This window comes from Trichomycterus rosablanca, chromosome 4 (genome assembly GCF_030014385.1).
Source record: "Trichomycterus rosablanca isolate fTriRos1 chromosome 4, fTriRos1.hap1, whole genome shotgun sequence".
NCBI classification, from domain to species: Eukaryota; Metazoa; Chordata; class Actinopteri; order Siluriformes; family Trichomycteridae; genus Trichomycterus; species Trichomycterus rosablanca.
The window spans coordinates 44500409-44524725 of NC_085991.1; the positions used below are offsets into that span (position 1 = coordinate 44500409).

Below are 24317 nucleotides of genomic sequence, written 5' to 3' on the forward strand. Positions count from 1 at the left end.
ATCATGCTCCATAAGTCTGTCCTGATAGTACTTTAGTGTTCAATGATGTCCCGAACCAGTGCAAAATTATACAGCGTGATCGCTGCTGGTATAAACGATCTTCTGTACCGTTCCTTGTTACAGCGGAGCTGGATGAGTCTGTTGCTGAAAGTGCTCTGCTGTCTGACTAGCAGTTCATGAAGGGGGTGTGATGGGTTATCAAATATGGTTTTGAGTTTATTCAGTGACCTCCTTTCAACCACCAACTCGAAACTGTCCAGTGAGCAGCCCAACACTGAGTCAGCCTTCCTGATCAGTTTATTGAGTTTATTTACATCTCCTGCTCTGAGGCTGCTTCCCCAACACACTGCTGCAAAGAACACAGCCCCCGCAACAACAGACTGGTAAAACATTTTGTTGCAGACATTAAATGACCTATATTTACATTTATATATGTGTGTTCGGACTTTCTACAGTTAGTTACAGTTTAGGAGACTTTGAACATAGAAGATTGTTCGGGTGCTGGAGCTAGGTAGTCCAACTGTTGTAAAGCTAACATGGACAAATGCAAAATAAGTAAATGTCTAAGAAAATAAATAGCTAAATAGAATGTAAATTAAATACATAATGCTGCTTATGCTTTTATCTCCTTACTCTCTGTTACTTACAAATTCTCTCTTTGGATAACAATTTTAATATTTAAGCCATGTGTTAGTTTTTGTGCCCAATTTTAAAATAATAATAATAATAATAATAATAATAATAATCATCATCATCATCATCATAAAACAGGTAATAAAATAAAAAAAATAAAATAAAAAATTTAATCGGCATTAGAACTTTCTGTATTTCATGTCAACGTTTTGTGTTTGTGGAACACTTACATATTATTATATATTATTATTATATTATATATTATATTATATATTATTATTATATATAAATATTGTATGGCTTAAATATTACAACTGTTATACAAAGAGAGAATTTGTAAGTAACAGAGAGTAAGGAGATAAAAGCATAAGCAGCATTATGTATTTAATTTACATTCTATTTAGCTATTTATTTTCTTAGACATTTACTTATTTTGCATTTGTCCATGTTAGGTTTTTGGAGGTATACAGCATTTTGTATATTCTTTATAATTAAAAGCATAAATGCACACTGTACAATGTTATAAATTTTTTGTATTTATTATTATTTTTTATCTAATTTACAACAAAACCTTGTTGTCACCAATTACAGTTTTCAGGCAATATTGGATATTTCTTTTCAAGCTTTGCACATCAGAATTTCTGAATTTGTGCAGTGTATCCAGTTCTTTGTGGTCGATCCTTTCAAGCTCTGTCAGATTAGATGGTAACTTCAGGTCTGTACACATATTTGGTTTGTAATCTGGGCATTGGCTGGACCCCTTAAAGACATTCATAGACTTGCCAGATCCCAATCCACTGTTTTAACTGTTGGACAGTGAAGTACCACTCCAGGCTACGTTTAGATGCTTGTTTTTGTCCTGATAATGCAGTTTAAATTGTGGGTCCTTATAGACTCAGGTTTATGCCTTTCCAAACTGTGTCCAGTCAATACACATTGCAGCAGGTGGATTCCAAGAGAGTTCTAGACACCTGAATAATAATTAAAGCAGATAGGATGTATCCGAACACTAATGGTAACATATTTCAGAATTTCTTAGTATTTTGTGTAAAATTTTTTCCTTTATAATAACAAGCTTATGATGAATATCAACTGAGTAAAAGCTCAATTTTTATTTACAAGCTCTTATTATATGATTTGTAATGAATAACATGCAAAATAGAAACATGTTTATTAGTGGTCTCAGACTTTAAACATTGTGTTTATATTTGAAATGGATACATGCATTCGAAATAAATAACAAAATAAGCGGTTGCATATTTTTTCCCCTCCATTGTATAAAAAATTCTTGAGGGTTTTCTAAAAATATCTTCACAGTACATGTGAGTGGGTATAAAAAAATCCCTACGCCTCTCTGTGTTTGTTTGTGTTATTTTTGCCCTGTGAGTCAACAGTATTCATGTTGAATACTGTTGCACTAAAGTTTGAATCACATTTTTAGTAGAAGGAAAATATAAAAATCTCAAAATATATGATTCAAAGAACCATAGGAATTAGTTTGTGTTAGTATGTGACTAATGATGGGTGATTAAGTCTAAGTCATAGGTGTGCTCATGTAATTCTGTGGTTATATTTGGGGATGTACCAGCAACAATCCTGTAGATGGCCATCTGTTACTGTCAGTGCCCAGTGTTTCTCTTTGCTGATCATTTGTGCTTGCTTTACCTGTTCCACAATCATTATTACTCGTATAACATTAAATAATAACAAATAAGTTCATAATTTTATAATAATCAGAGCTCTCTTATAGTTGATATGCGCTGTTGATTGTAAACAGTACAATAAAACTCACAAGTTCCTTGTTTATGTGCTGTTTGTAAAATCTTGCACACATATGGGAGAGAAAAAGAAATAGAGAAAGAGGAAGTGGAACTTACTGTACTGTAAAAATAGTTACTAAATCAATGTATTTACATGACGTGTGGGGGATGTTGGGGCAGGTGTGTGGGAACATGATATAATGAATAGTGTTTTATTTGTGTTGGGTATTTTTCTGGCGTCTGCAGTTTCATAGTGTATGACTGACAGTTACGTAGAGTGGGGTTATCCTGCTGTTTCTGTTTATGATGCAGACCAAAGTAACTTCCCCTAAAATAAACGAAACTTTCTCAGCCAGTAAAATCAACTGTGGGTGTATTTGAAGTCTCTGCCTACAGTAGGCTAGGGTGTTTGGAGACTTGTGTAGGTGTAGATGTTTTGATGAGATAAAAACCACAAGTAACCTGTCTTTGAGTTACTGTATTGGAGTTTTCCATACTCCTGCACACCTGACTCAGAAGAGATTCACATTATATTTCATGAACTGAAAACATTGTTAAAAACCATGTGTTATACTAACCATGATTATAAATGATAAAAAAAAGCTCCCTAATATTTAATGTGTATCTAAAACTAAAATTATTCTAGCATTTCAGCTCAGAATGTTGCTACAACAGTACATGATGTGCAAAATTTTATTGGTGTGAATACTAGGTATCTTTTTTTGGAGGACTGGATAGAAAACTGCATGTCATGTACTCGGACATGACAAATGAAAACACTATACATAAAACAAACTTGGTATTACATATTTAAATAGCATCATTATTACAATAATTATTAACATTAAAATGCCACTAGTTCTACATTTATATTATCCATTTTAAATGTTCAGCTATTTATTTATTCTAATAATTAATTCATGTCTTCATTAATGGGTGGTGCAACAGTAAAACACACTAGCCCACCAGTACTGACATCTCAGCTCTGCAATGGGCTGGCCAAGCACCTATATGGACAATAATTGGCTTTTCTGGAAGAGGGAGGGCCGAATCTGGGAGAGGGTCGTGTGTTAGTCACAGCTCTTGTAGGTCAGAAGTGGAGGTCTGGAGCAGTAGAGGTGACCTACGATCGGGTAATTGGATATGACTAGATTGAGTTTAGGAATAATCATTATCCACGCTCCCTGCTATTCCTTTTTGGTGCAATGGTAGTTGAGTGGTTAGGGCTCTAGGCTATCAGTTTGAGCGCTCAAATCATAGCCCTGCCGAGCACCCTGTTTTAGGCTCTTAAGCCAAGCCCTTGAACCTTTTGGCCCCAGTGGTGCTGTATAATGACCTTGACCTGATCTTGTGCTCTAACTCCAGCTTCCAAACAACATAAAACTGAAGAAGTAATTCATTGTACTGCACATGAATATACACCGGCCAGGCATAACATTATGACAGGTGAAGTGAATAACATTAATTATCTCTTCATCACGGCACATGTTAGTGGGTGGGATATATTAGGCAGCAAGTGAACATTTTATCCTCAAAGTTGATGTGTTAGAAGCAGGAAAAATGGGGGTAAGGATTTGAGCGAGTTTAACAAGGGTCAAATTATGATGGCTAGACGACTGGGTCAGAGCATCTCCAAAACTGCAGCTCTTGTGGGGTGTTCCCTGTGGGGCCAGTGATAGCTCAGTGATAGCTCAGTGGTTAAGGTACTGGACTAGTAAACAGAAGTTTGCCGGTTCAAGCCCCACCACCACCAAGTTGCCACTGTTGGGTCCCTGAGCAAGGCCCTTAACCCTCAATTGCTCATCATGTTCAGCTCATTGTGTAAGTCGCTTTGGATAAGCGAAAATGCTGAAAATGTAAATGTAAATGTTCCCGGTCTGCAGTGTTCAGTATCTATCAAAAGTGATCCAAGAAAGGAACAGTGGTTAACCGGCGACAAGGTCATGGTCGGCCAAGGCTCATTGAGGCACCTGGGGAGAGAAGGCTGGCCCGTGTGGTCCGATCCAACAGACGAGCTACTGTAGCTGAAATTGCTGAAGAAGTTAATGCTGGTTCTGATAGAAAGGTGTCAGACTCTGTGCCTCGACAGGTCAGGGCTGTTTGGCAGCAAAAGGGGGACCAAAACAATATTAGGAAGGTGGTCATAATGTAATGCCTTATCGATGTATGTGTGTATAATAAAGGCTTCCTTTTTTCGAACCCTGAAAATTTTTTGTATTTTTTGTGTATCCCCTGAGAACTTTTATTTGTGTATCCCCTGAGGACTTATTTCTGACATTTTTTTCTGGTAGTTTTATTGTTGATTCCTCTTGAGAATTTCTTTTTTGTATTTACCCTAATTAGTTGTAGTTAAATTGCTTAAAATGTATAACAAACATATATTAACAAAATAAATAGATTTAATTCTAGATTTTATTCTAATCTAAAACTATAATAGCATTTAAAAAGAAGCAGAGTAAAATAAATAAAACTATATTTTTATATATTATAGATGTCGACAACTGATCTGAGAAATACAGAGAAATGAGCTGAATTGTGGTGGGTAATAATCACCATACACACCAGATTCTGAGGATGGAGTTTAAAGAGCTGGAATAATTTTAAAGAAATTATCAGATGTGATAAATCACAAGTATTAGCAAAGGGGAAACCCAGTCCCTCATGCATGTGTTCCCCAGGACTGGTATCAAAAACTTCTGGGAATAATTTTGACAGGGGGAATTACACAACCAGCTCTAAATGATTACCAACAATAATAGTTGGTGCACTGGTCAGAAATATTCCTGACATAAAGTTTAATCTGATCTGACTAACCCCTGAATAACCCCTGATATCTGTTTCTTCCTCCAGGTGGTGGTTGGACAGACCCAGAGCTGGCTGACTTCGAGCTGCTGGTAATAATGAGCGCCACAGTGGAACCCACGTCAGCTACGTGCCAGGTACGCACCTCCTACCTGCCGGATGAGATCCTGTGGGGTTATGAGTTTCCCCCAGTCGTATCACTCTCCCCGTCTGGCAAATATGTGGCCGACTTTGCCTTTTTTGATAAGGTAGCCAAGACTAAGACCCCACCGCTATTTAAACCAGCCCCATCTAACAGCCCACCTTCAGACAGAAAAAACGACCCTGAGAAGGCGAGGCTGGAGGAGAGCTACAGGGACGAGAAGGGGCGAGACAGGGGGAGGATTCGAGATAGCAGTCCACTTAGTGTTCGCATAAGCAATGTGTAAATAGAGAGAAAAAAAGGAAAGAGAAAGAGAGAATTGTAATTAAAAAGAGAACTAATACTGAGCAAGGGAATATGTGAATACAAACTAATACTAAACCACTAGAAAGGAAGGAAAGCCCTAAACGTCCATGTATTCATGTAAAATTGCCACACCAAAAAATATTTGTGTGTCATGACCCAGCTGCCTCAGTAACAAAAAATCCCTGTCAGTCTTTCTATTCTATACTAATTAACCAAACAGAAGTGACCTCAGAATGTTATTTACATTGTATTTTACACGTTTTGAATTCCTGTCAATTTAGGCGCAATTTTCACCCCTGGGCACACAATTCACCTAGGTTTTGTTAACTGATTTTGGTAAATCATGCATTGTTGGAGTTAGTTCCCATCAATGATTTTTGATTGTTATGAGAAAACAGAGAATTTGATGGCCTGCTTTGATGGTGTCCTTTTGCCATAACTACAGTGCCTTGCAAAAGTATTCAGCCCCCTTGAACTTTTCAACCTTTTGCCACATTTCAGGCTTCAAACATAACGATATGAAATTGTAATTTTTTGTGAAGAATCAACAACAAGTGGGACACAATCGTGAAGTGGAACGAAATTTATTGGATATTTTAAACTTTTTTTAGAAATAAAAAACTAAAAAGTGGGGCGTGCAATATTATTCAGCCCCTTTACTTTCAGTGCAGCAAACTCACTCCAGAAGTTCAGTGAGGACCTCTGAATGATCCAATGTTGACCTAAATGACTGATGGTGATAAATAGAATCCACCTGTGTGTAATCAAGTCTCCGTATAAATGCACCTGCTCTGTGACAGTCTCAGAGTTCTGTTTAAAGCGCAGAGAGCATCATGAAGACCAAGGAACACACCAGGCAGGTCCGAGATACTGTTGTGGAGAAGTTTAAAGCCGGATTTGGATACAAAAAGATTTCCCAAGCTTTAAACATCTCAAGGAGCACTGTGCAAGCGATCATATTGAAATGGAAGGAGTATCAGACCACTGCAAATCTACCAAGACCCGGCCGTCCCTCTAAACTTTCAGCTCAAACAAGGAGAAGACTGATCAGAGATGCAGCCAAGAGGCCCATGATCACTCTGAATGAACTGCAGAGATCTACAGCTGAGGTGGGAGACTCTGTCCATAGGACACAATCAGTCGTACACTGCACAAATCTGGCCTTTATGGAAGAGTGGCAAGAAGAAAGCCATTTCTCAAAGATATCTATAAAAAGTCACCTGGGAGACACACCAAACATGTGGAAGAAGGTGCTCTGGTCAGATGAAACCAAAATCGAACTTTTTGGCCACAATGCAAAACGTTATGTTTGGCGTAAAAGCAACACAGCTCATCACCCTGAACACACCATCCCCACTGTCAAACATGGTGGTGGCAGCATCATGGTTTGGGCCTGCTTTTCTTCAGCAGGGACAGGGAAGATGGTTAAAATTGATGGGAAGATGGATGGAGCCAAATACAGGACCATTCTGGAAGAAAACCTGTTGCAGTCTGCAAAAGACCTGAGACTGGGACGGAGATTTATCTTCCAACAAGACAATGATCCAAAACATAAAGCAAAATCTACAATGGAATGGTTCACAAATAAACGTATCCAGGTGTTAGAATGGCCAAGTCAAAGTCCAGACCTGAATCCCATCGAGAATCTGTGGAAAGAGCTGAAAACTGCTGTTCTCAAACGCTCTCCATCCAACCTCACTGAGCTCGAGCTGTTTTGCAAGGAAGAATGGGCAAAAATGTCTGTCTCTCGATGTGCAAAACTGATAGAGACATACCCCAAGCGACTTGCAGCTGTAATCGCAGCAAAAGGTGGCGCTACAAAGTATAATATTGTGGGGCTGAATAATATTGCACGCCCCACTTTCCAGTTTTTTATTTCTAAAAAAAGTTTAAAATATCCAATACATTTCGTTCCACTTCACGATTGTGTCCCACTTGTTGTTGATTCTTCACAAAAAATTACAATTTCATATCGTTATGTTTGAAGCCTGAAATGTGGCAAAAGGTTGAAAAGTTTAAGGGGGCTGAATACTTTTGCAAGGCACTGTATAACACATTCTTGCACAACACTGGGGCGGCACGGTGGCTCGGTGGGTAGCACTGTTGCTTCACAGCAAGAAGGTCCTGTGTTCGATCCCCAGGCGGGGCGGTCCGGGTCCTTTCTGTGCAGAGTTTGCATGTTCTCCCCGTGTCTGCGTGGGTTTCCTCCAGGAGCTCCGGTTTCCTGTCTTTTTTTGTCTTTAGAGCTTATTTATTTAAAAAAAAAAAATAATTTTTAATAATAATTATTTAATTTTATTTGTTTGTGTGCCACTATGTCTAGATAGCTAGATAGCTAGAAAGATGTTTTCCCAAGATAACTAAATAATTTAATAATAAAAAAAGTTTTCACACAGTAAAGTGATACATTAAACTCCTTTTTAAAAGTTACATTAAGAAATGTTATCTCTGGATATCAGCTCCACTTACCATATAGAAGCACTTTGTAGTTCTACAAATACTGACTGTAGTTCATCTGTTTCTCTGCAGACCTTTTTAACTTGCTTTCACTCGGTTCTTGTTCAATGAACAAGACTCTCCCAGGACCACCACAGAGCAGTTATTATTTAGGTGGTGGATCATTCTTAGCACTGTAGTGACACTGACATGGTGGTGGTGTGTTAGTGTGTGTTGTGCTGGTATGAGTGGATCAGACACAGCAGCGCTCATGGAGTTTTTAAGCACCGTGTCCACTCACTGTCCACTCTATTAGACACTCCTACCTAGTTGGTCCACCTTGTAGATGTAAAGTCAGAGACGATCGCTCATCTATTGTTGCTGTTTGAGTTGGTCATCTTCTAGACCCTCATCAGTGGTCACAGGACGCTGCCCACGGGCAGGGGCGATTTAATGCACAGGCTTGCCTGGGCTTCAGCCCAGGGGCCCCGAATAATTGAGGGCCCCGGATTGGCTGTTTTATTTTTTATTTATTTTGTTAGTTATTTTGGTTAATAAGAATGGGGGGAAGCTTACAAACCAATGATTTTGTAAATCATTTACACGTTATTCATATTTCTGACTGTTGATTGGCCAGATAAACTCTAACGAGCTGCTGTAATTCTGATTGGTGGTTTCAGTTAAGCAACATGAACGTTAGAGCTAGTATGTGAGTGACATTCAGCTCAGCCAATCAGAATGCAGCACCAGGTAACCTGCTTAACGTTACTAGACCTATATATATATATATATATATATATATATATATATATATATATATATATATATATATATATATATATATATATATATAAATAGAGAAGGGCCCAAAATTATTATTTGCACTGGGGCCCATGAGCTCCTATAAGCCACTGAACTCTGTTCTCTTGCATTGTGTACTGATTTTATGAAAACTATACGTGGTGGCTCACAACCAGCTGTAGCTCCTGGGCCCAAAGGCAGGTTAAATCGCCTCTGCCCACAGGGCGCTGTTGGCTGGATGTTTTTGGTTGGTGGACTATTCTCAGTCCAGCAGTGACAGTGAGGTGTTTAAAAACTCAATCAGCATTTCTGTGCCTGATCCACTCATACCAGCACAACACACACTAACACACCACCACCATGTCAGTGTCACTGCAGTGCTGAGAATCATCCACCACCCAAATAATACCTGCTCTGTAGTGGTCCTGACCATTGAAGAACAGGGTGAAAGCAGGCTAAGAAAGTATGTAGAGAAACAGATGGACTACAGTCAGTAATTGTAAAACTACAAAGTGCTTCTATATGGTAAGTGGAGCTGATAAAATGGACAGTGAGTGTAGAAACAAGGAGGTGGTCATAATGTTATGCCTTATCAGTGTATGCTACCTAACGTTATTTTCAATCAAGATCTAATAAGAAATTGCCTTATGCCCTGCTGAGAAAGCATCACATGTGTCATTATCACAAGGTCTAAAGATCACAGGTCATCCCATGATTTTGCGATCATCATTTGTCCTTCATTATTTCATAAGAAAACATGACAAGAAAAGTCTTTGTCATGAACATTGACTTTAAAACTCATGTGAGTTCATGGCTGTTCAGGGCTTCTGTAGAAAACAGACTGTAAATAAACACACATATTATTATAGTATATAATATTAGAGTATACTGGACTGCTAAGTGCACAAGGGCTGACTTAAGGAAGACAAGCATAGCTGCACTTGCTACAAAAACTACTCAAACTGGTCTTGCTCCAGGATATCTTTATGGACTATGAAAGGACTATTAAAAGACTGTAAAAGATCAAATTATATAATTAATAAAGCACTGTACTGAACCACTGTCGAGAAGAATCAGAACTACTGGGACTTGCCTTGCTCTTCTGTATGATAGACTGAACTGGAATGATGATATTCTGTTACATGTAAATATTATTTCTATCTAACAGTGCCAGTTGAAGACTCATCCAGTTTATAGATCTAGTTTTTTTTCTAGTCACTGGAACAAGCACATTGATGAAGTATGTTAACAATACTAAAGCACTTTAAGAAAAGTCTGTACTTTTTGTTTTTGGAAGGACTAATTGCTGTATATGTGACGTGAAGAGAATCGATGTCCACTTGTTTAGATTATGTATGAGCCTGGTTTGCCATGATTTTAGGGAGTGTAGGGTAAAAATAGACTATTTTGAATCATAAAATAGTTAATAAATGGATCCATTTTTACACCCTCATTAATAACCTTTAATGATATTAAATGACCATTTTAAATAAATGATCTGTTATGAAGCAGTTACAGTGTCAGTTATGTATTTTGTATGTGTCTAAGAATTATTTTGCATGATAATAATTAATATTGCTCATTGATGGGATCTCGAATACATCATATCGAATCTCAGCTCTGCCTGCCGACTGGGCTGAGCAGCTACATGAACAACGATTGGCCTGTTGTTCAGATATGGGTGGGATTAAGCCGGATAGGGTCTATTTCTCATAACTAATGCAATTGCAGCCTCTGCTGGCTGACTGATGGCTCTTGTGTTGCCGGCGCCAGGTCTAGCGGTTGAGTGGTGTAACACCATGTAAAACAAGTAGGAATGGCTTGAAAAGCTTTTAGAATGGTTCTGATTATTAAAATAATATAAACAAAATAAAAAAATAAGTGGGGGGTGTCTGTTTTAATAAAACTACAGATGGAGGCAGTTTTCTAACCCTCTACACTCTCCCCTGCTTCAAGAGATGTCTCCGGACATCTAGAACTAAACTAACAAAGCTATTTCAAGTCGTTTTGTTTTGTCTTCTGTCGTCAACTGTTTCTGAACCTTTGTCTATATACATAACGTGTAGTCTTGGTCTTGGTGTTCGTCAACTGTCTAAGTCATAAGTATTGGTCTTGCAAAGTAGCACGCTTCAGTGAATGGTGGATAGATCGTCATAGGGTAATGCCCACATGTAAACATTGCATTCACTCCAGGTCTCCAAGATTGATATGAAGGCTGACCTAGCTGCTCGTAGGTGAATATTTCTTTGGACTTTGCAGCTCGAGTGGACCTCCTCACAGGTAAGTCTGTATCATCTGGCAGTTCTGTATCAGGCTCAGCCTCTTCTATGGATCCCTCTGTATCTACATGGTGAAGCATGTTGTCTTTTTCGGGCAGTTCTTGGACATCCTCACCAGCGAGTGCATCATCATTCGTTAATGCTTGGGTTGAGTTGGGTGCTACCAATGGCACAGATTCTTGCTGCACACTCTCTGACTCACTTGCTTGTCTCACTGGCTGGAATTCTGGTGCTACAGCTCGAAGGCGGCAGTAGGGTTTGGATTGGGATGACTGAGATCTGGTCATTCTTCTTTCATACACAGGTAAAGGTCTGACATTGTAAAGGAATTCTTCATCGTCAGAGTCATCAGAACATTGCTGCTCTGGGTCTTCCCTGTTTGCGTGGTGACAGTTTTGTCCACGGGTCTTTCTTTGTCTCTGACAAGTCTGCTCAGTTGGTTCAATTGGCAGGTCATTTACAAGCAGCAGAAGGTTGCGATGCCGTACGCGGATGTTTCGGTCTCCTCTCTCTGCTTGAATTCTATAGACAGGTCCCTCTCCTACCCTTTCCATGACCCTGTGTACCTTGTTCTCCCAGTACGGACGAAGCTTGCCTGGGCCACCTCTCTCGGACAGGTTGCGGACGAGTACACGATCCCCTGGCTGAAGCACGATGCCTTTAACACCTCGGTCATACTGTTTCTTGCCTTTGGCAGAACACTTTTGGCTGTTACTTGAGGCGATCTTATATGCCTCCTGCATTCGAGAAGCCCACTTCTGTGCATATTCTTGCTTGGTCCGGATCTCTTCTTCGGGTTTGAGGTCGAACAGTAAATCAATAGGCAGGCGTGGAGCTCTTCCATAAAGGAGAAAATATGGTGAATAGCCTGTCGCTTCATGCCTCGTACAGTTGTATGCGTGGACGAGATGAGGCAAGTGGTCCTTCCACTCTGTCTTTTTCTCTTCCTGCAGTGTGCGTAGCATCTGGAGAAGTGTTCTATTTAATCTTTCGACCGGATTACTCTGTGGATGATAGCATGTGGTACGAGAATGGGAAACTCCTGCTAGCTGTTCAAGACGCTGAAAGAGATTGTTTTCGAATTCTCGCCCCTGATCATGATGTAACTTCTCAGGGTACCCAAAGCGAGGAATAAAGTCATAGAAGATCTTCTCGGCTGCAGTTTTGCCAGATTTGTTCTTAGTTGGATACGCCTGGGCGAAACGTGTAAAGTGGTCACACAGAACCAAGATGTACTCGTAGCCACCTTTACTTGGTTCGAGGTGAAGATAATCGACAGACACAAGCTCAAAAGGGGAAGTGGATGTTATAGAGCCCATTGGTGCTCTGTCTGGAATGTTGGGTCGCTTCTGCTTGATACATGAGCACTGTCGGATAACATAGTCTTCAATTTCCTTTTGCATAAAAGGCCAATAAAACCTTTCAATGGCTAGATGAATGACCTTATCAGCCCCCACATGCCCCATGTCATTGTGGAGCTGCTTAAGTACCAGTGGCTTAAGTTTACATGGGAGTACTAGTTGTTTGCGTGTTCCCACCTGCCTGTACAGAAGTCCTTTGTCAATTGTTAGTCTGTTCCATTCATGTACTAGTTGTCGTGTTTCTTGTCCCATTTGTCTCTTGTCTTTGTCGTTAGGATTCCAGCATCCTTTCTTTAACCTCATCACTTCACAGATGGGGATATCCTCCTTCTGAGCAGCTCTGATATCTTCTGGGGTTATGAAGGGAACACTCACAGAAGTTTCATCTTTTTCATCAGTCTGCAGTTGGAGGGCAGCCACCCATGGTACATCCTGACTCTTTGCAGCTTCGTCGCCCTGCCAGACAGCAGACACTACTTCTGGGGGCATTATTTCAGTGTACTCCTTTAGATTGTCTTGGAGTTTCAGTGGATACCTTGAGAGGGTATCAGCATCAGCGTTTGCTTTACCTGGTCTGTACTTAATTGTAAAGTGGAAGTCAGCTAACTCTCCCACCCATCTATTTCCAACTGCGTTCAACCGGGCTGTGCTTAAAATATACGTAAGGGGGTTATTATCAGTATATACTGTGAAGGTGGGCGCATAATACAGATAATCTCGAAATTTATCGCAGATTGCCCACTTCAATGCGAGAAACTCAAGTTTACCAGAGTGGAGATGGTAGTTTCTTTCGGCAGGTGTGAGCGTCCTGGAGCCAAAAGCTATTACTCTGAGTTTCCCCCCCTGCTGTTGATAAAGCACAGCCCCCAAACCTTCATTGGACGCATCTGTGTGTAACACGAATGGTAGTTCAAAGTTTGGATATGCTAAGATGGGCGGGTTTGTCAACATGTCCACCAGGTTAGATAGGATGGTACTGTGTTCAGGTGTCCACTGCACAGGTGTCTTGGATGATAGCTGACCTTGGTTGGTACGCCTGGTTTTGGTTTTGCTCGTGGTCTTGTTTTGGCTAACTTCACTAGGGCACTCCAGAAGCTTGAACAGGGGGCGTGCAATTCTTGAAAAGTCTTGAATGAAGGACCTATAGTAACCTAAGAACCCCAATAGAGCTCTGACCTCTCCTACCATCTTTGGCTCTTTCTCTTTTAATTGGAGAACTGCTTCCAAGTCCTTAGGGTCGAACAGCTCGCATTTTTTTGGACGCAACTTCACTCCATGCTCTCTTAGACGACAGAGTACTCTCCTGAGGTCCCTGACATGATCCTGGAATGTCTTGGAAAAGCAAAGAACATCATCTAGGTATGGAGAGCAGCATTCATCCCTCAGACCATCAAGGATGCCCTCCATTGCCCTTTGAAATGCCGCTGGGGCGTTGGTCAGGCCGAAAGGAACACGATTCCACTCATAAAGGGACCAGGGGGTAGTAAAAGCAGTCAAGTGTCGGGAGGCCTCATCAACAAAACCCTGGTGGTAAGCGCTGCCCTGATCAAGTATGGAGAACCAGGCATAGCCACCAAGATTATCCAGTAAATCTTGAATGCGTGGAAGTGGGTGACGGTCCGGAACCGTTTTGCGGTTTAACTCACGGAAATCCACACAGAGTCGCAAGCTCTTGTCCTTTTTCCGGACACAAACCACGGGGGACGAGTATGGGGAGGTGGACTTTCGTACCCAACCGTGGTCAAGTAAATTCCTCACATACTCTTTCACTTCTCTGTACAGGGGTTTTGGTATTGCATTATAACGCTTCTGCACAGGTGTTTCATCTCGCAGATGTATTTTCAGTTGCAAGCTTGGTAAGCACCCAATGTCAGCTTCATCTTTAGCAAATACATCAGACTCCTGGAATAGCATTTCTCTGACCACCTGTTGCTCATCCTCACTAAGATGTGACAAATCAACTGGTGGGTGCCATTTTTCTTTAGTGGTTGCCTTGAATGAAGGTCTATCTCTTTCTTGGTTTGGACTATGCTGTTGACTTTGGTTAAGCTGTGCTGTACACGTTTGAGCAGTGGGGGAGTGCACAGTCTCTGGCACCCCACAGAAATTCTGTAGTGGCTGTACTTCTATAATATCTTCGAGGGTGCCCAGCACAGTCCTACTCGGAAGGTAAATGTCATGCTTAGTTGAGTTCTGAAGGGGAATCTTTGCAAGTTTAGAGAAACCACTGGGAACATCTATTAGTGTGGAAAATGGCTCTAACCCTTCAGGACAGTGACACTCGGGACTAGGTTGGAAGAGCATTGTTCCCCCTCTTGGCTTTGTTCTGACCCTGCACTTGACTTCGTAAACTTGACCAGCAGGTACTGTCACACCTTGCTTCCCAACTCTCACACTAAATGACTGAAATGTTTCTTCGGGTACTTGCATCTGAAGAACAGAGACGAGAGACGCTGCTGTACCTCCACTGACACTCAGAGCTTCCTTGAGTAAGGCAGTGATATTAACTGCACTCTGCTCTTCCTTGTTTTCTTTGATAATCTCTGCAATGACATTGCTACCTAACAGGGAACAGTTAACAGAGCTCTGGCCAATTAATATTGGTACTCGAATAGCTACATGTCCCTGACTCTCACTACATACTTGAAGATCCACTTCTGCCCAACCCTCAAAGGGAACACCAGTCCCATTAGCAGCAGATACTTCGAGGGGGTGATCAGTGAAAAGAGTGTCAAGAGGCAGTATCTTGAGGTTGGGCAACATTCTCTCTACCCATTCTTTCCCTACTATGGTCACCTGAGCCCCGGAATCAAGCAGCATTTGAATTGGGATCCCATTAATGGCGCACGACACCATACACCTGTTGCCTATGAGCTGGGCGACATGCTTCCTAGGAGATGGACACGGTTGCTTTGGGCTTTTTGCGTTGGCTGTTCCTTGGCAATGCTTCTGCACAGAGGGCTTTTCAGTAGCGACGGTCACTGGCAGCCCCTGTCCCAGTGACCCCACCCCGTTTCCCGACGGCTTTCTCTGCAGGCAGCCAATTGCCCTATGCCCCTCTTGACCGCATATAAAACAGTGAGAACAGCTAAAATTGTTTCGCTGTACACAGTTCGGACATCTGCCCTTTGACTCATGCATTGGTGCTGGGTGGTGAATGGGAGTTGAGGAGTTATTAGAGGTCATACTCTCAGTGGGTTTAACCATCTGAGCCAAGCTTTTGGTTAATGACGACACTTGGGCTGTCAATTCCATGATAGCAGCACGGTTGGCCTGTAACTCTGAGTCAACATGGGCCAATTTAGACTGGTCACTCTGTCCGCTACTGGTATGCTGAGCTGTATTTACGGTCAATGGTCGGGCTTTGGCAACTGTCCCAAGGCGCTTTAACCTGTCTGTCTCCTCACTTGTGGACTTAGTGACCTGTTCTAAAAGGCAGTCATCACTAACCTGCAAGTCTGTCAGGTAGGGTTTGAGATCACGTCTAACGTGGCTACTTTTCTCATTGAGACCCTGGTAGAGTGTGTGTAAGAATGTGCCCTGAACAAGCTTTCGGTCATAGCTAAAGTCAGCACCAGGTTGTTGGGACTCAAAAAGAACTCGTTGTTTTAGACCCATAATGCGGTACAAAAACTGCTGTGGACTCTCTTTGTCTTGTTGCCTAGCGTTACTTAACTCTAAAAAGAGTTCAGTACTGTTTTTATCTCTAATGTGAGAGCGGAGAAATCGCTTTAGCTCATCTACAGTCAGGTCATCCTTATTAGTGAGCATCTCTCTAAAGGTACCAGGTTTGGTTATCCTGAGCACTGTGCGGATAATCTCAGACTCACTAAACCCTTCTTGTAACCCTTCATCAAGTTGTTTACAAAGGCTACTGTAAGACATGTCAGACCCTGCATCAGAAATTTGACCACCATGAAGCTTAAATTCTCTGCGTGGAAACAGAGCAGCTACATCAGTAAACCTCACTACCTGATCAGCGAGGCTGGAAGATGGACTGGATCTACCTGGAAGAACACCACTAGCACCCCTTGTAGGCCTGGCTGATGTCAAAGTCACGTAGTTCCTGGGTGGTGCGCTACTGTCTCTGTCCAGGAGCAGATGTTGTGTGTTGCTGACAGCAGTCCCAGAAGTCTGATGTAGATCAGGAGAGATGTGATCAGGATCTGGCTGATGAGAAGGTGTGTGGTCTTCCTGAAGTGGTGCAGCATGGTCAACGTTATCAGTTTCTACTTCTTTGGTCAAAAGATCAGTGAGCATGTCGTTAAGAATGAGGAGTTGAGACATGCCCTCGTCTTCCATGTCCCTTAACCGCTCACTCCGCAGGTAATCAACAATAAAGTCATAAAGTTCTGGCTCACTTAAGTTGGCAAGGCTGATCGTTGACTCTTCCTCGTCGATGGAACATGCAACAGTCTGTAGCTGACTTTCATTCAAGGCTGAAAGTCTCTTCTGAATTGTGTAGACTAGCATCCGCCGTGGGGTAGAAGTAGCCATTGTGACTGGACACTGTTGGCCTCCGCTCTCTAGATGACGCACGATTCTGCAGCCTTCCCTGTAGCCTTGGACACTTGTCGTCGCAGTACACTCCTTCCCAGCTAGGTGGCGCTACATCCCGGACGAGCCCCCAATTGTTGCCGGCGCCAGGTCTAGCGGTTGAGTGGTGTAACACCATGTAAAACAAGTAGGAATGGCTTGAAAAGCTTTTAGAATGGTTCTGATTATTAAAATAATATAAACAAAATAAAAAAATAAGTGGGGGGTGTCTGTTTTAATAAAACTACAGATGGAGGCAGTTTTCTAACCCTCTACACTTGCACAGAGATGAGAAAAGAGTGCTGTCAGGGTGTGTCTCTCTGTACATAGTGCTGAGCTGCACCGCACTCATCAAAAGTGTAGGTGATAAAATGCATACGGCATGCTGCCCACGTGTCGGACGCGCTAAAAAGAGAGAAAAAAGGGGAGAAAATTCATAAATTAAAAAATAAATAAATAATATATATATATATATATATATATATATATATATATATATATATAATGTATTTATTTTTATATATATTATAAATATATATATATAAAATATATCTATTTATATATATATATATATATATATATATATATATATATATATATATATTGCTTAATGAGTTTGATTCATTTTGGTCTTTTTTAATCATTTGGGAGCAGTGTTGGCCTATCATAGATGTTTACTGTGGTTAAAAACAGAGCCATATCATCACCAACCATTTTTCACACCTGAGCCGCAGCAGTCTGATGTTATTTGATCTATATCGGTTAGAATAGTAAGAAAGACAGCATGTATATGGAAATCACACCTAAATATGCTAAACACGTTGTTTACACCTGTGACATATACCCAATGCCTATATTATAGCGAAAAACACTTTATTACTGCAAACAGTACACTTTGAGAACGATGCTTTTGACAAGTGGCTTTAGATTACAGGAAATTCTGAGTGTTTATCTTTGAAGGTGGTTAAAAAAAGAGTGAGGTAGAAAGTGAAAGCTGAACACTTCTCCTGCATCCTGCAAGCTGTAAAACCTTCTGAAAGGTAAGGTTTTATTTTTAAATGTGTTTTCTGTATTCTCATAGTCTGTGTTTATAAGAGGTTACTATGAGGTGAGGTACATTCTCACCTCTCCAATAATCACCTTTATGAGCAGTTTCAATCTGGTTTTCGTCCCTATCATAGTACAGAAACAGCTCTCCTCAAAATAACAAATGACCTTTTGACTGCAGCAGACTCAGGTTTTTTATCCATACTCATTCTCCTTGATCTGAGTGCAGCATTTGATACCATCTCCCATTCTATTCTCCTCCATAGACTATCAGCCATTGGTTTTTCCAACATACCTCTGGACTGGTTCACCTCATATCTCTCTGATCGCACTCAGTTTATTCAATTAAAGACATTTACATCCCAACCATCTCCCCTCACTACTGGTGTTCCTCAAGGTTCGGTTCTAGGTCCTATTCTTTTCATCACTTACCTTCTTCCTTTAGGTCATATTTTCCATAAGTATAATATCCAGTTTCATTGTTATGCAGACGACACCCAGCTCTACCTTTCTAGCAAACCTACTTCTACCCTCCCTCCCTCCTCCCTCTGCAATTGCTTACAGGAAGTCAAGTCTTGGTTTTCCTCTAATTTTCTCAAACTCAATAGTGATAAAACAGAGGTTCTTCTCATTGGTTCTAAATCTGTCCTTGCTAAAGTAGACAGTTTCTCAATTTCCATTGACAACACTCTTGTTTCCCCCTCCCTTCAGGTAAAGAGTCTGGGTGTCGTCCTTGATAGCACTTTGTCTTTCCAAACTCACATAAATAACATCACTCGGTCTGCATACTTTTATATTCGTCATATTAACCGTCTCCGTCCTTCCCTCACTCCTGACAATACTGCCATTCTGGTCCACTCCCTGGTCACATCCCGTTTGGACTATTGCAATTCTCTTCTGTTTGGTCTCCCCCTCAAGTCCCTCCATAAGCTACAACTAGTTCAGAATGCTGCTGCCCGTGTCATTTCTAGAACCCCATCCATTCATCACATCACCCCCGTTCTTCAACAGCTCCACTGGCTCCCTGTTAAATTTCGCATTGACTATAAACTTATACTGCTCACTTTTAAGGCTATCCATCATCTTGCTCCTCCATATCTCACCAAGCTCCTTCATATAAATAGACCCAGCCGGACCCTTAGATCTTCCTTATCCATTAGTCTTATTGTCCCTCCAGCCCGTCTGACTACCATGGGGTCTAGAGCTTTTAGCCGTTCGGCTCCCCGTCTCTGGAACTCCCTCCCACCAGACATTCGTAATATTGACTCTCTAGACATTTTTAAATCACGCCTCAAAACTTACTTGTTTAGGACAGCATACAGTCTTTAGCTTGTTCTCTTGACTATATATATTTTTAAAATTCTTTCCCTGTTTTATTGCTGTTTTATGCTGTTTGTATGTTTATTCTTTTATGTACGGTGACCTTGAGAGTCCTGAAAGGCGCCTATAAATAAAATTTATTATTATTATTATTATTATTATAAAAAGAAGACTAAAATAAACAGCTAGAATTTTTTTTATTAATTCTCAATATGCAACAATTCTGCTTGATTGTTTTTTTTTATTTTAACCTTAAAAGTGGCAAAACTTTTCAGAATAAAATCAATTAAGTTCAGAATGACTTTGCAAACAAATAGTTTAGTTTGTTGTCACTTATTGAACACACAATGCATGGCTTGAAATTTAAAACTTCTTTGTCTTAAAAGTCCTGTGTGTTCTAGATCAGTGATGAATTTATGTATAATTCATTTGTGTTGAGTCTGGCGCTACTCAAACACTGAGCCCAGAGGGACAATCCATATACCAATCCATATATCACTTACTCAACCTAAGGGGCAAATAAACACGGCCAGTTCACCGTCTGACACATTTCAGGAGGTGAGATAAAAATTGGAGTTCTGACATGGAGAGAACATGTGAAACTCACAGACAGTGACAGTTGAGGGTCAAGACCAAGGTCTGATTGTTGTACAGAGCTAAAAAAAATAATATTTATCTTGAATGGAGTCACTGTGGATTCAGAGCCTGCTTGGACCTGTGGAGGAATACACCCTGGACTGGGCTAATACAGACTAATACAGAACACAAGACCTGTCAGAAGTTTGGCATGTTTTTCCTGTGTCTGAGTGGGTTTTCTATGAGTAGATTTAAACATACCATTAGATGGATTAAACTGCTTATAGATATGAGGGACTGATGTACTGTAATGTGTTAGCACCCAGGTTATATTTTTGTTGCGTCACAGTTTTCTCTGCTTAAGACTAGATTTACATGTACTTATAGCAGTTTATATATTGAGTGGAATGCAGGCTTGTGTCTTGTTTTTCAGACATTTTACATCAAACAAGATAACGTATTATTAACAGCTGTTTCTGAGATTTTATGTGAATTGATGATTTTTATGTGGATTGATGATTTTAGAAATGCTTTTAAATATTTAAAACATATTACATCTTAAGTATACCAAACCCTGTGGTTGTACTTATATGTGTACACACTAGAGCTGGGCGATTCCTGAATCACCCAGGTTGATGATTCGAATCTTCGTACTGAATCAGGAATCACAAATCCGAGGTCTCAATTAACCCAGATTCTACAAGTCCTCTGACTGGCTGCTGCTAAGTACACAAGGCGAGTGAGCAGAGTCACTGGAAACACCGCGGACTGGGATTTGGCTGAACCGACTTCACAACAGTCTGTGAATATAAGTAATAAGTTAAATATTCCAATAAACAAGTGGTTAAACACACTGGTGTTCAGTATGTGGCTGATTTTATGCACATGCTATTATTATTATTATTATTATTATTATTATTATTATTATTATTATTATTATTATTATTAATCAGTAGTAGTGGTATAGATTAGTAATGCAGCATATTTTCTTGTAAGCAAAACAACAACAACAATATATTATAGTTATATTATTATTAAAATGCAAATTCTTACAGGTTACTTTAGGACTGTACCACTTAAGGAGTATCATAGGTCTTCCCCCATGGTAATGTATTGACTGTTTGTTTTGGTGCCACTGTGTCTGCCTGACTGGGTCACGTTACCATGGCAATTTGTTGTTGACCATCCCCCTTGAACCCTTGACCCATTAATATACCCATCTGATTGGTAGGTAAGTCCACCCCCTCTGTGCCCTCCTTGTCCCTATGCCCCATGATCAAGATTCCACTTAGAAAAAAGTGTCAACTTGTCACTGATAAGAGAAGTGTGAGGTGCCAAGAGAATTAAGAGAGAAGGATTTATTTACAGAAGATGAGTGCACGGAAGACAAGTGATATTTGGATACATTTTCATGCAGTAAATCAATTTCAATTAAGATGTCAGTACAAGTGACTCCAGTGAACCGGATCACATTACCCAGATTAACCCAGAGTCCATAAAATAAACCGAATTTACCACCACTAGTACACACATGCAACTAGCCTTTTTATACACAAACTGCTTGACTGGACTGGATTAACATGTTTTTTTTTCATTTTGTGTCTAGTGTATAGTAGGGCTGGCACCGATACTGGCCCAAATCACTGGATCAGATATCAGAAGGTAAAAAACGTGTAACCAGATCCGATACTGTTGCTTAATGTAAATAACACTTAATGTAAATAAGTTTTTGTTTGTGTGTAAAGCAAATAACACACAAAGATACGTTCCAACAGAGTGCCGTTTATTGCCAGCTCACTCGGCAACTGCCGTAACAAGGTGCATTTTAATGACATCATTAACATCTGCCACTGATCTACAACACATCTGCAACAGCCAAATTAAAACACACTGATCTACTTAAACTTTTAGCATTTAAAAAAATCATCTACTACTGCCACATCTAAACACACTGTTTAAACACTGTTTCGTTTTATAAATGATAAATCGCTCACCTGAGATAAAGAACCTATCTTGTCCCGGCTTGGAGATATCTCACATCCGCAACCATTAATCCATTAGTGTTATGAAATAAAACAGACTACACCGTTTCCCGTTTAGCCACAGATATCCTCCTCAAAATCCAGCAGGGTTTAATAAAAACATGACAGAACTTTAACGGAAAATCTTAACTCTGCGTCAATTCTAATTGGTCCATCGCGTTTGATTGCTCGATTGTAAGTGAAACCAAAATTCTGCTAAATGTTCGTGTGTGTAAAAGTTAAAATAAAAACAGCAGTTTTGCATAAGTGTAATGTTGTAGCTTCTGTATTTATTCCTTTAAAATATTTGTTTCACAGTCTGAGCATTGTTACTTAGATAGCTAGTTTAACCATGGTGCATTGAGACATGTATTATTACTGCTTAGTTGTTTGAGAGGAGAAATGACGGTATTGGAGTGGTACCAGTATCGGCAGATACTCAATTTGCAGTAGCAGTATCGGACATAAAAAGTGGTATTGAGCCAGCCCTAGTGTATAGCAAATGTCTGCAATACAAAAACAGCACCTTTGCTAGTACTGATAAAACAAAATGAAATCAAACTTCATTTAAAGTTCAGTGCTATCAGTTATTTCATTTGTGTATTTTATTCTTACTACATACTACTATTTTTAAATTCTTAAAAATCCCCTCTCATTACACTTAAATACGCTGAGAGGGAAGTTCTCTCTCTCTCTTTCTCTCTTTCGTTCTGTGTTCCTACCCAAAAACCTGCAGGTGTATCATGAGAACATGGTTATCTGAATAGTTATCTCTCAATTCGACAGTTGTCCTGTTACAATGAGGAGCTACCGGCAGATCATCGCTTTCATCCTCCTGAATTTCACAGCAGGTTTGTGGTTTATTGATCTTTGAGATGTTAGTAACATAAACTTTACTGGGTATATAGTCTCCAGAGAGGGAAATCTAAACTGCTGTCTAAAATGTCAAGGATGACTGAGTTAAGATTTAAATGTATTATTGCTATTCTGTGATCACTTTTTTATAGGCAAGTACAAGTAAACTGTAGCTAGCTAACTTTTCAAATCCAATCCAGCTTATTTAGTTTGGATTGTATCTGCTTCTAAAAGTTTGCTGCTTTTGGGGAAACAATTTGGTTTATTTGTAAATGTAAATGTATAGTGTGGTTATAAAAGATATATATATATATATATATAAGGTAAATGTTAGTGTTTTACTGTCTGATATGGAATTTAAGGGCTTTGTTTCAAGCTTGGTGCTTAAATTAGTGGAGTATTAAAGTTGATTTTTACAACCAAACTGCCTCTGCTGGGTGCTTTAGCATGCAGATATTAAAAATTCAAATGAAAAAGTGCACTCGATTTATTCAAATTTGCAACTGTTTTTAGTATAAATGATTTTGCAGTTGGATGAATCTATTTCACACAACAGTTAGCAAGCACAGTGAGGGTGCTTATTAAGTTCTCAAAGATTAAAATATTTAACACTTGAAAAGAAAAAGCTACAGAGACAAAGCAAGCAATGTAAACATTTCTGTCTATACATTTTGTTTGATAATCAGCAATGAAATTATGGAGTATAAATGGAGCATTGAAGTGTGACCTTAGAGAAGAATTTATCTCCCTGGTCAACAACACAACCAAAAACAAAAAGCCACAAAAACCCCAAGACTGGTTTATGCTAAAGGTGTAGTCCCCTGACTTGTACATTTCTCAGAACTGTTGCAACTTTGCAACATTTGGAAAAGTGCAAAGTAAGACAAAGTAAAAGACATTGGCCCTTACTCATCAAAATTACATCCAGTCAAATCTGATTGTAAACCAAGCATTCAGAGTGAACTAATACATGTATTTAATTAAAGTTTTTAATGATAGCATTATTGCCAACAATTTAACTTTTGACATGTACAAATAAATTAATTGCAATGTGAGAGAATATGGTAACTCTCAAGACACCTAAGTGAGTAGTATATAACATCGAAATGCTTAGGGATCAGGCAGCAATTGTAATAAATTTGCTCTTCTTAAAGATTAAAGTGCAGTATTTAAGTATACTGTAAAGATTCGTGAGCTTAAAAATCTGTGAAATCTTTATTTGTGATTTTTTTGGATTAAAATAAACATTAAATATAAGATTGAATTGGATTAATATACAAAGAAAAAACTAAGGACACGAATTTTCCGTTCTTGCTTTATACAAGTCTCTTGCTTAACAGATCGTGGTTGCTGCAAGTGACAGACCTGGACTTCAGGCAAAAATGCTCAAGCACACATGTCTATGAAGTCGCACTGTTGTAATGCATATAGAATAAGGCATG

At 39.8% G+C, this 24317-nt stretch overlaps 1 protein-coding gene across 2 annotated transcripts in view; it reads left to right on the forward strand.

Annotated features, from left to right (window-relative positions):
• The window catches only part of kcnj10a (potassium inwardly rectifying channel subfamily J member 10a), a 31251-nt gene extending 25387 nt beyond the window's left edge, over positions 1 to 5864 (forward strand). For both annotated transcript variants that reach the window (XM_062994383.1, XM_062994382.1), the window contains exon 6: positions 5244 to 5864. In XM_062994383.1, the coding sequence (XP_062850453.1) occupies positions 5244 to 5623 (380 nt within the window). In that variant the 3' untranslated portion in view covers positions 5624 to 5864. The remainder of the gene's footprint in view (positions 1 to 5243) is intronic.
• Positions 5865 to 24317: the final 18453 nt, after the last annotated feature.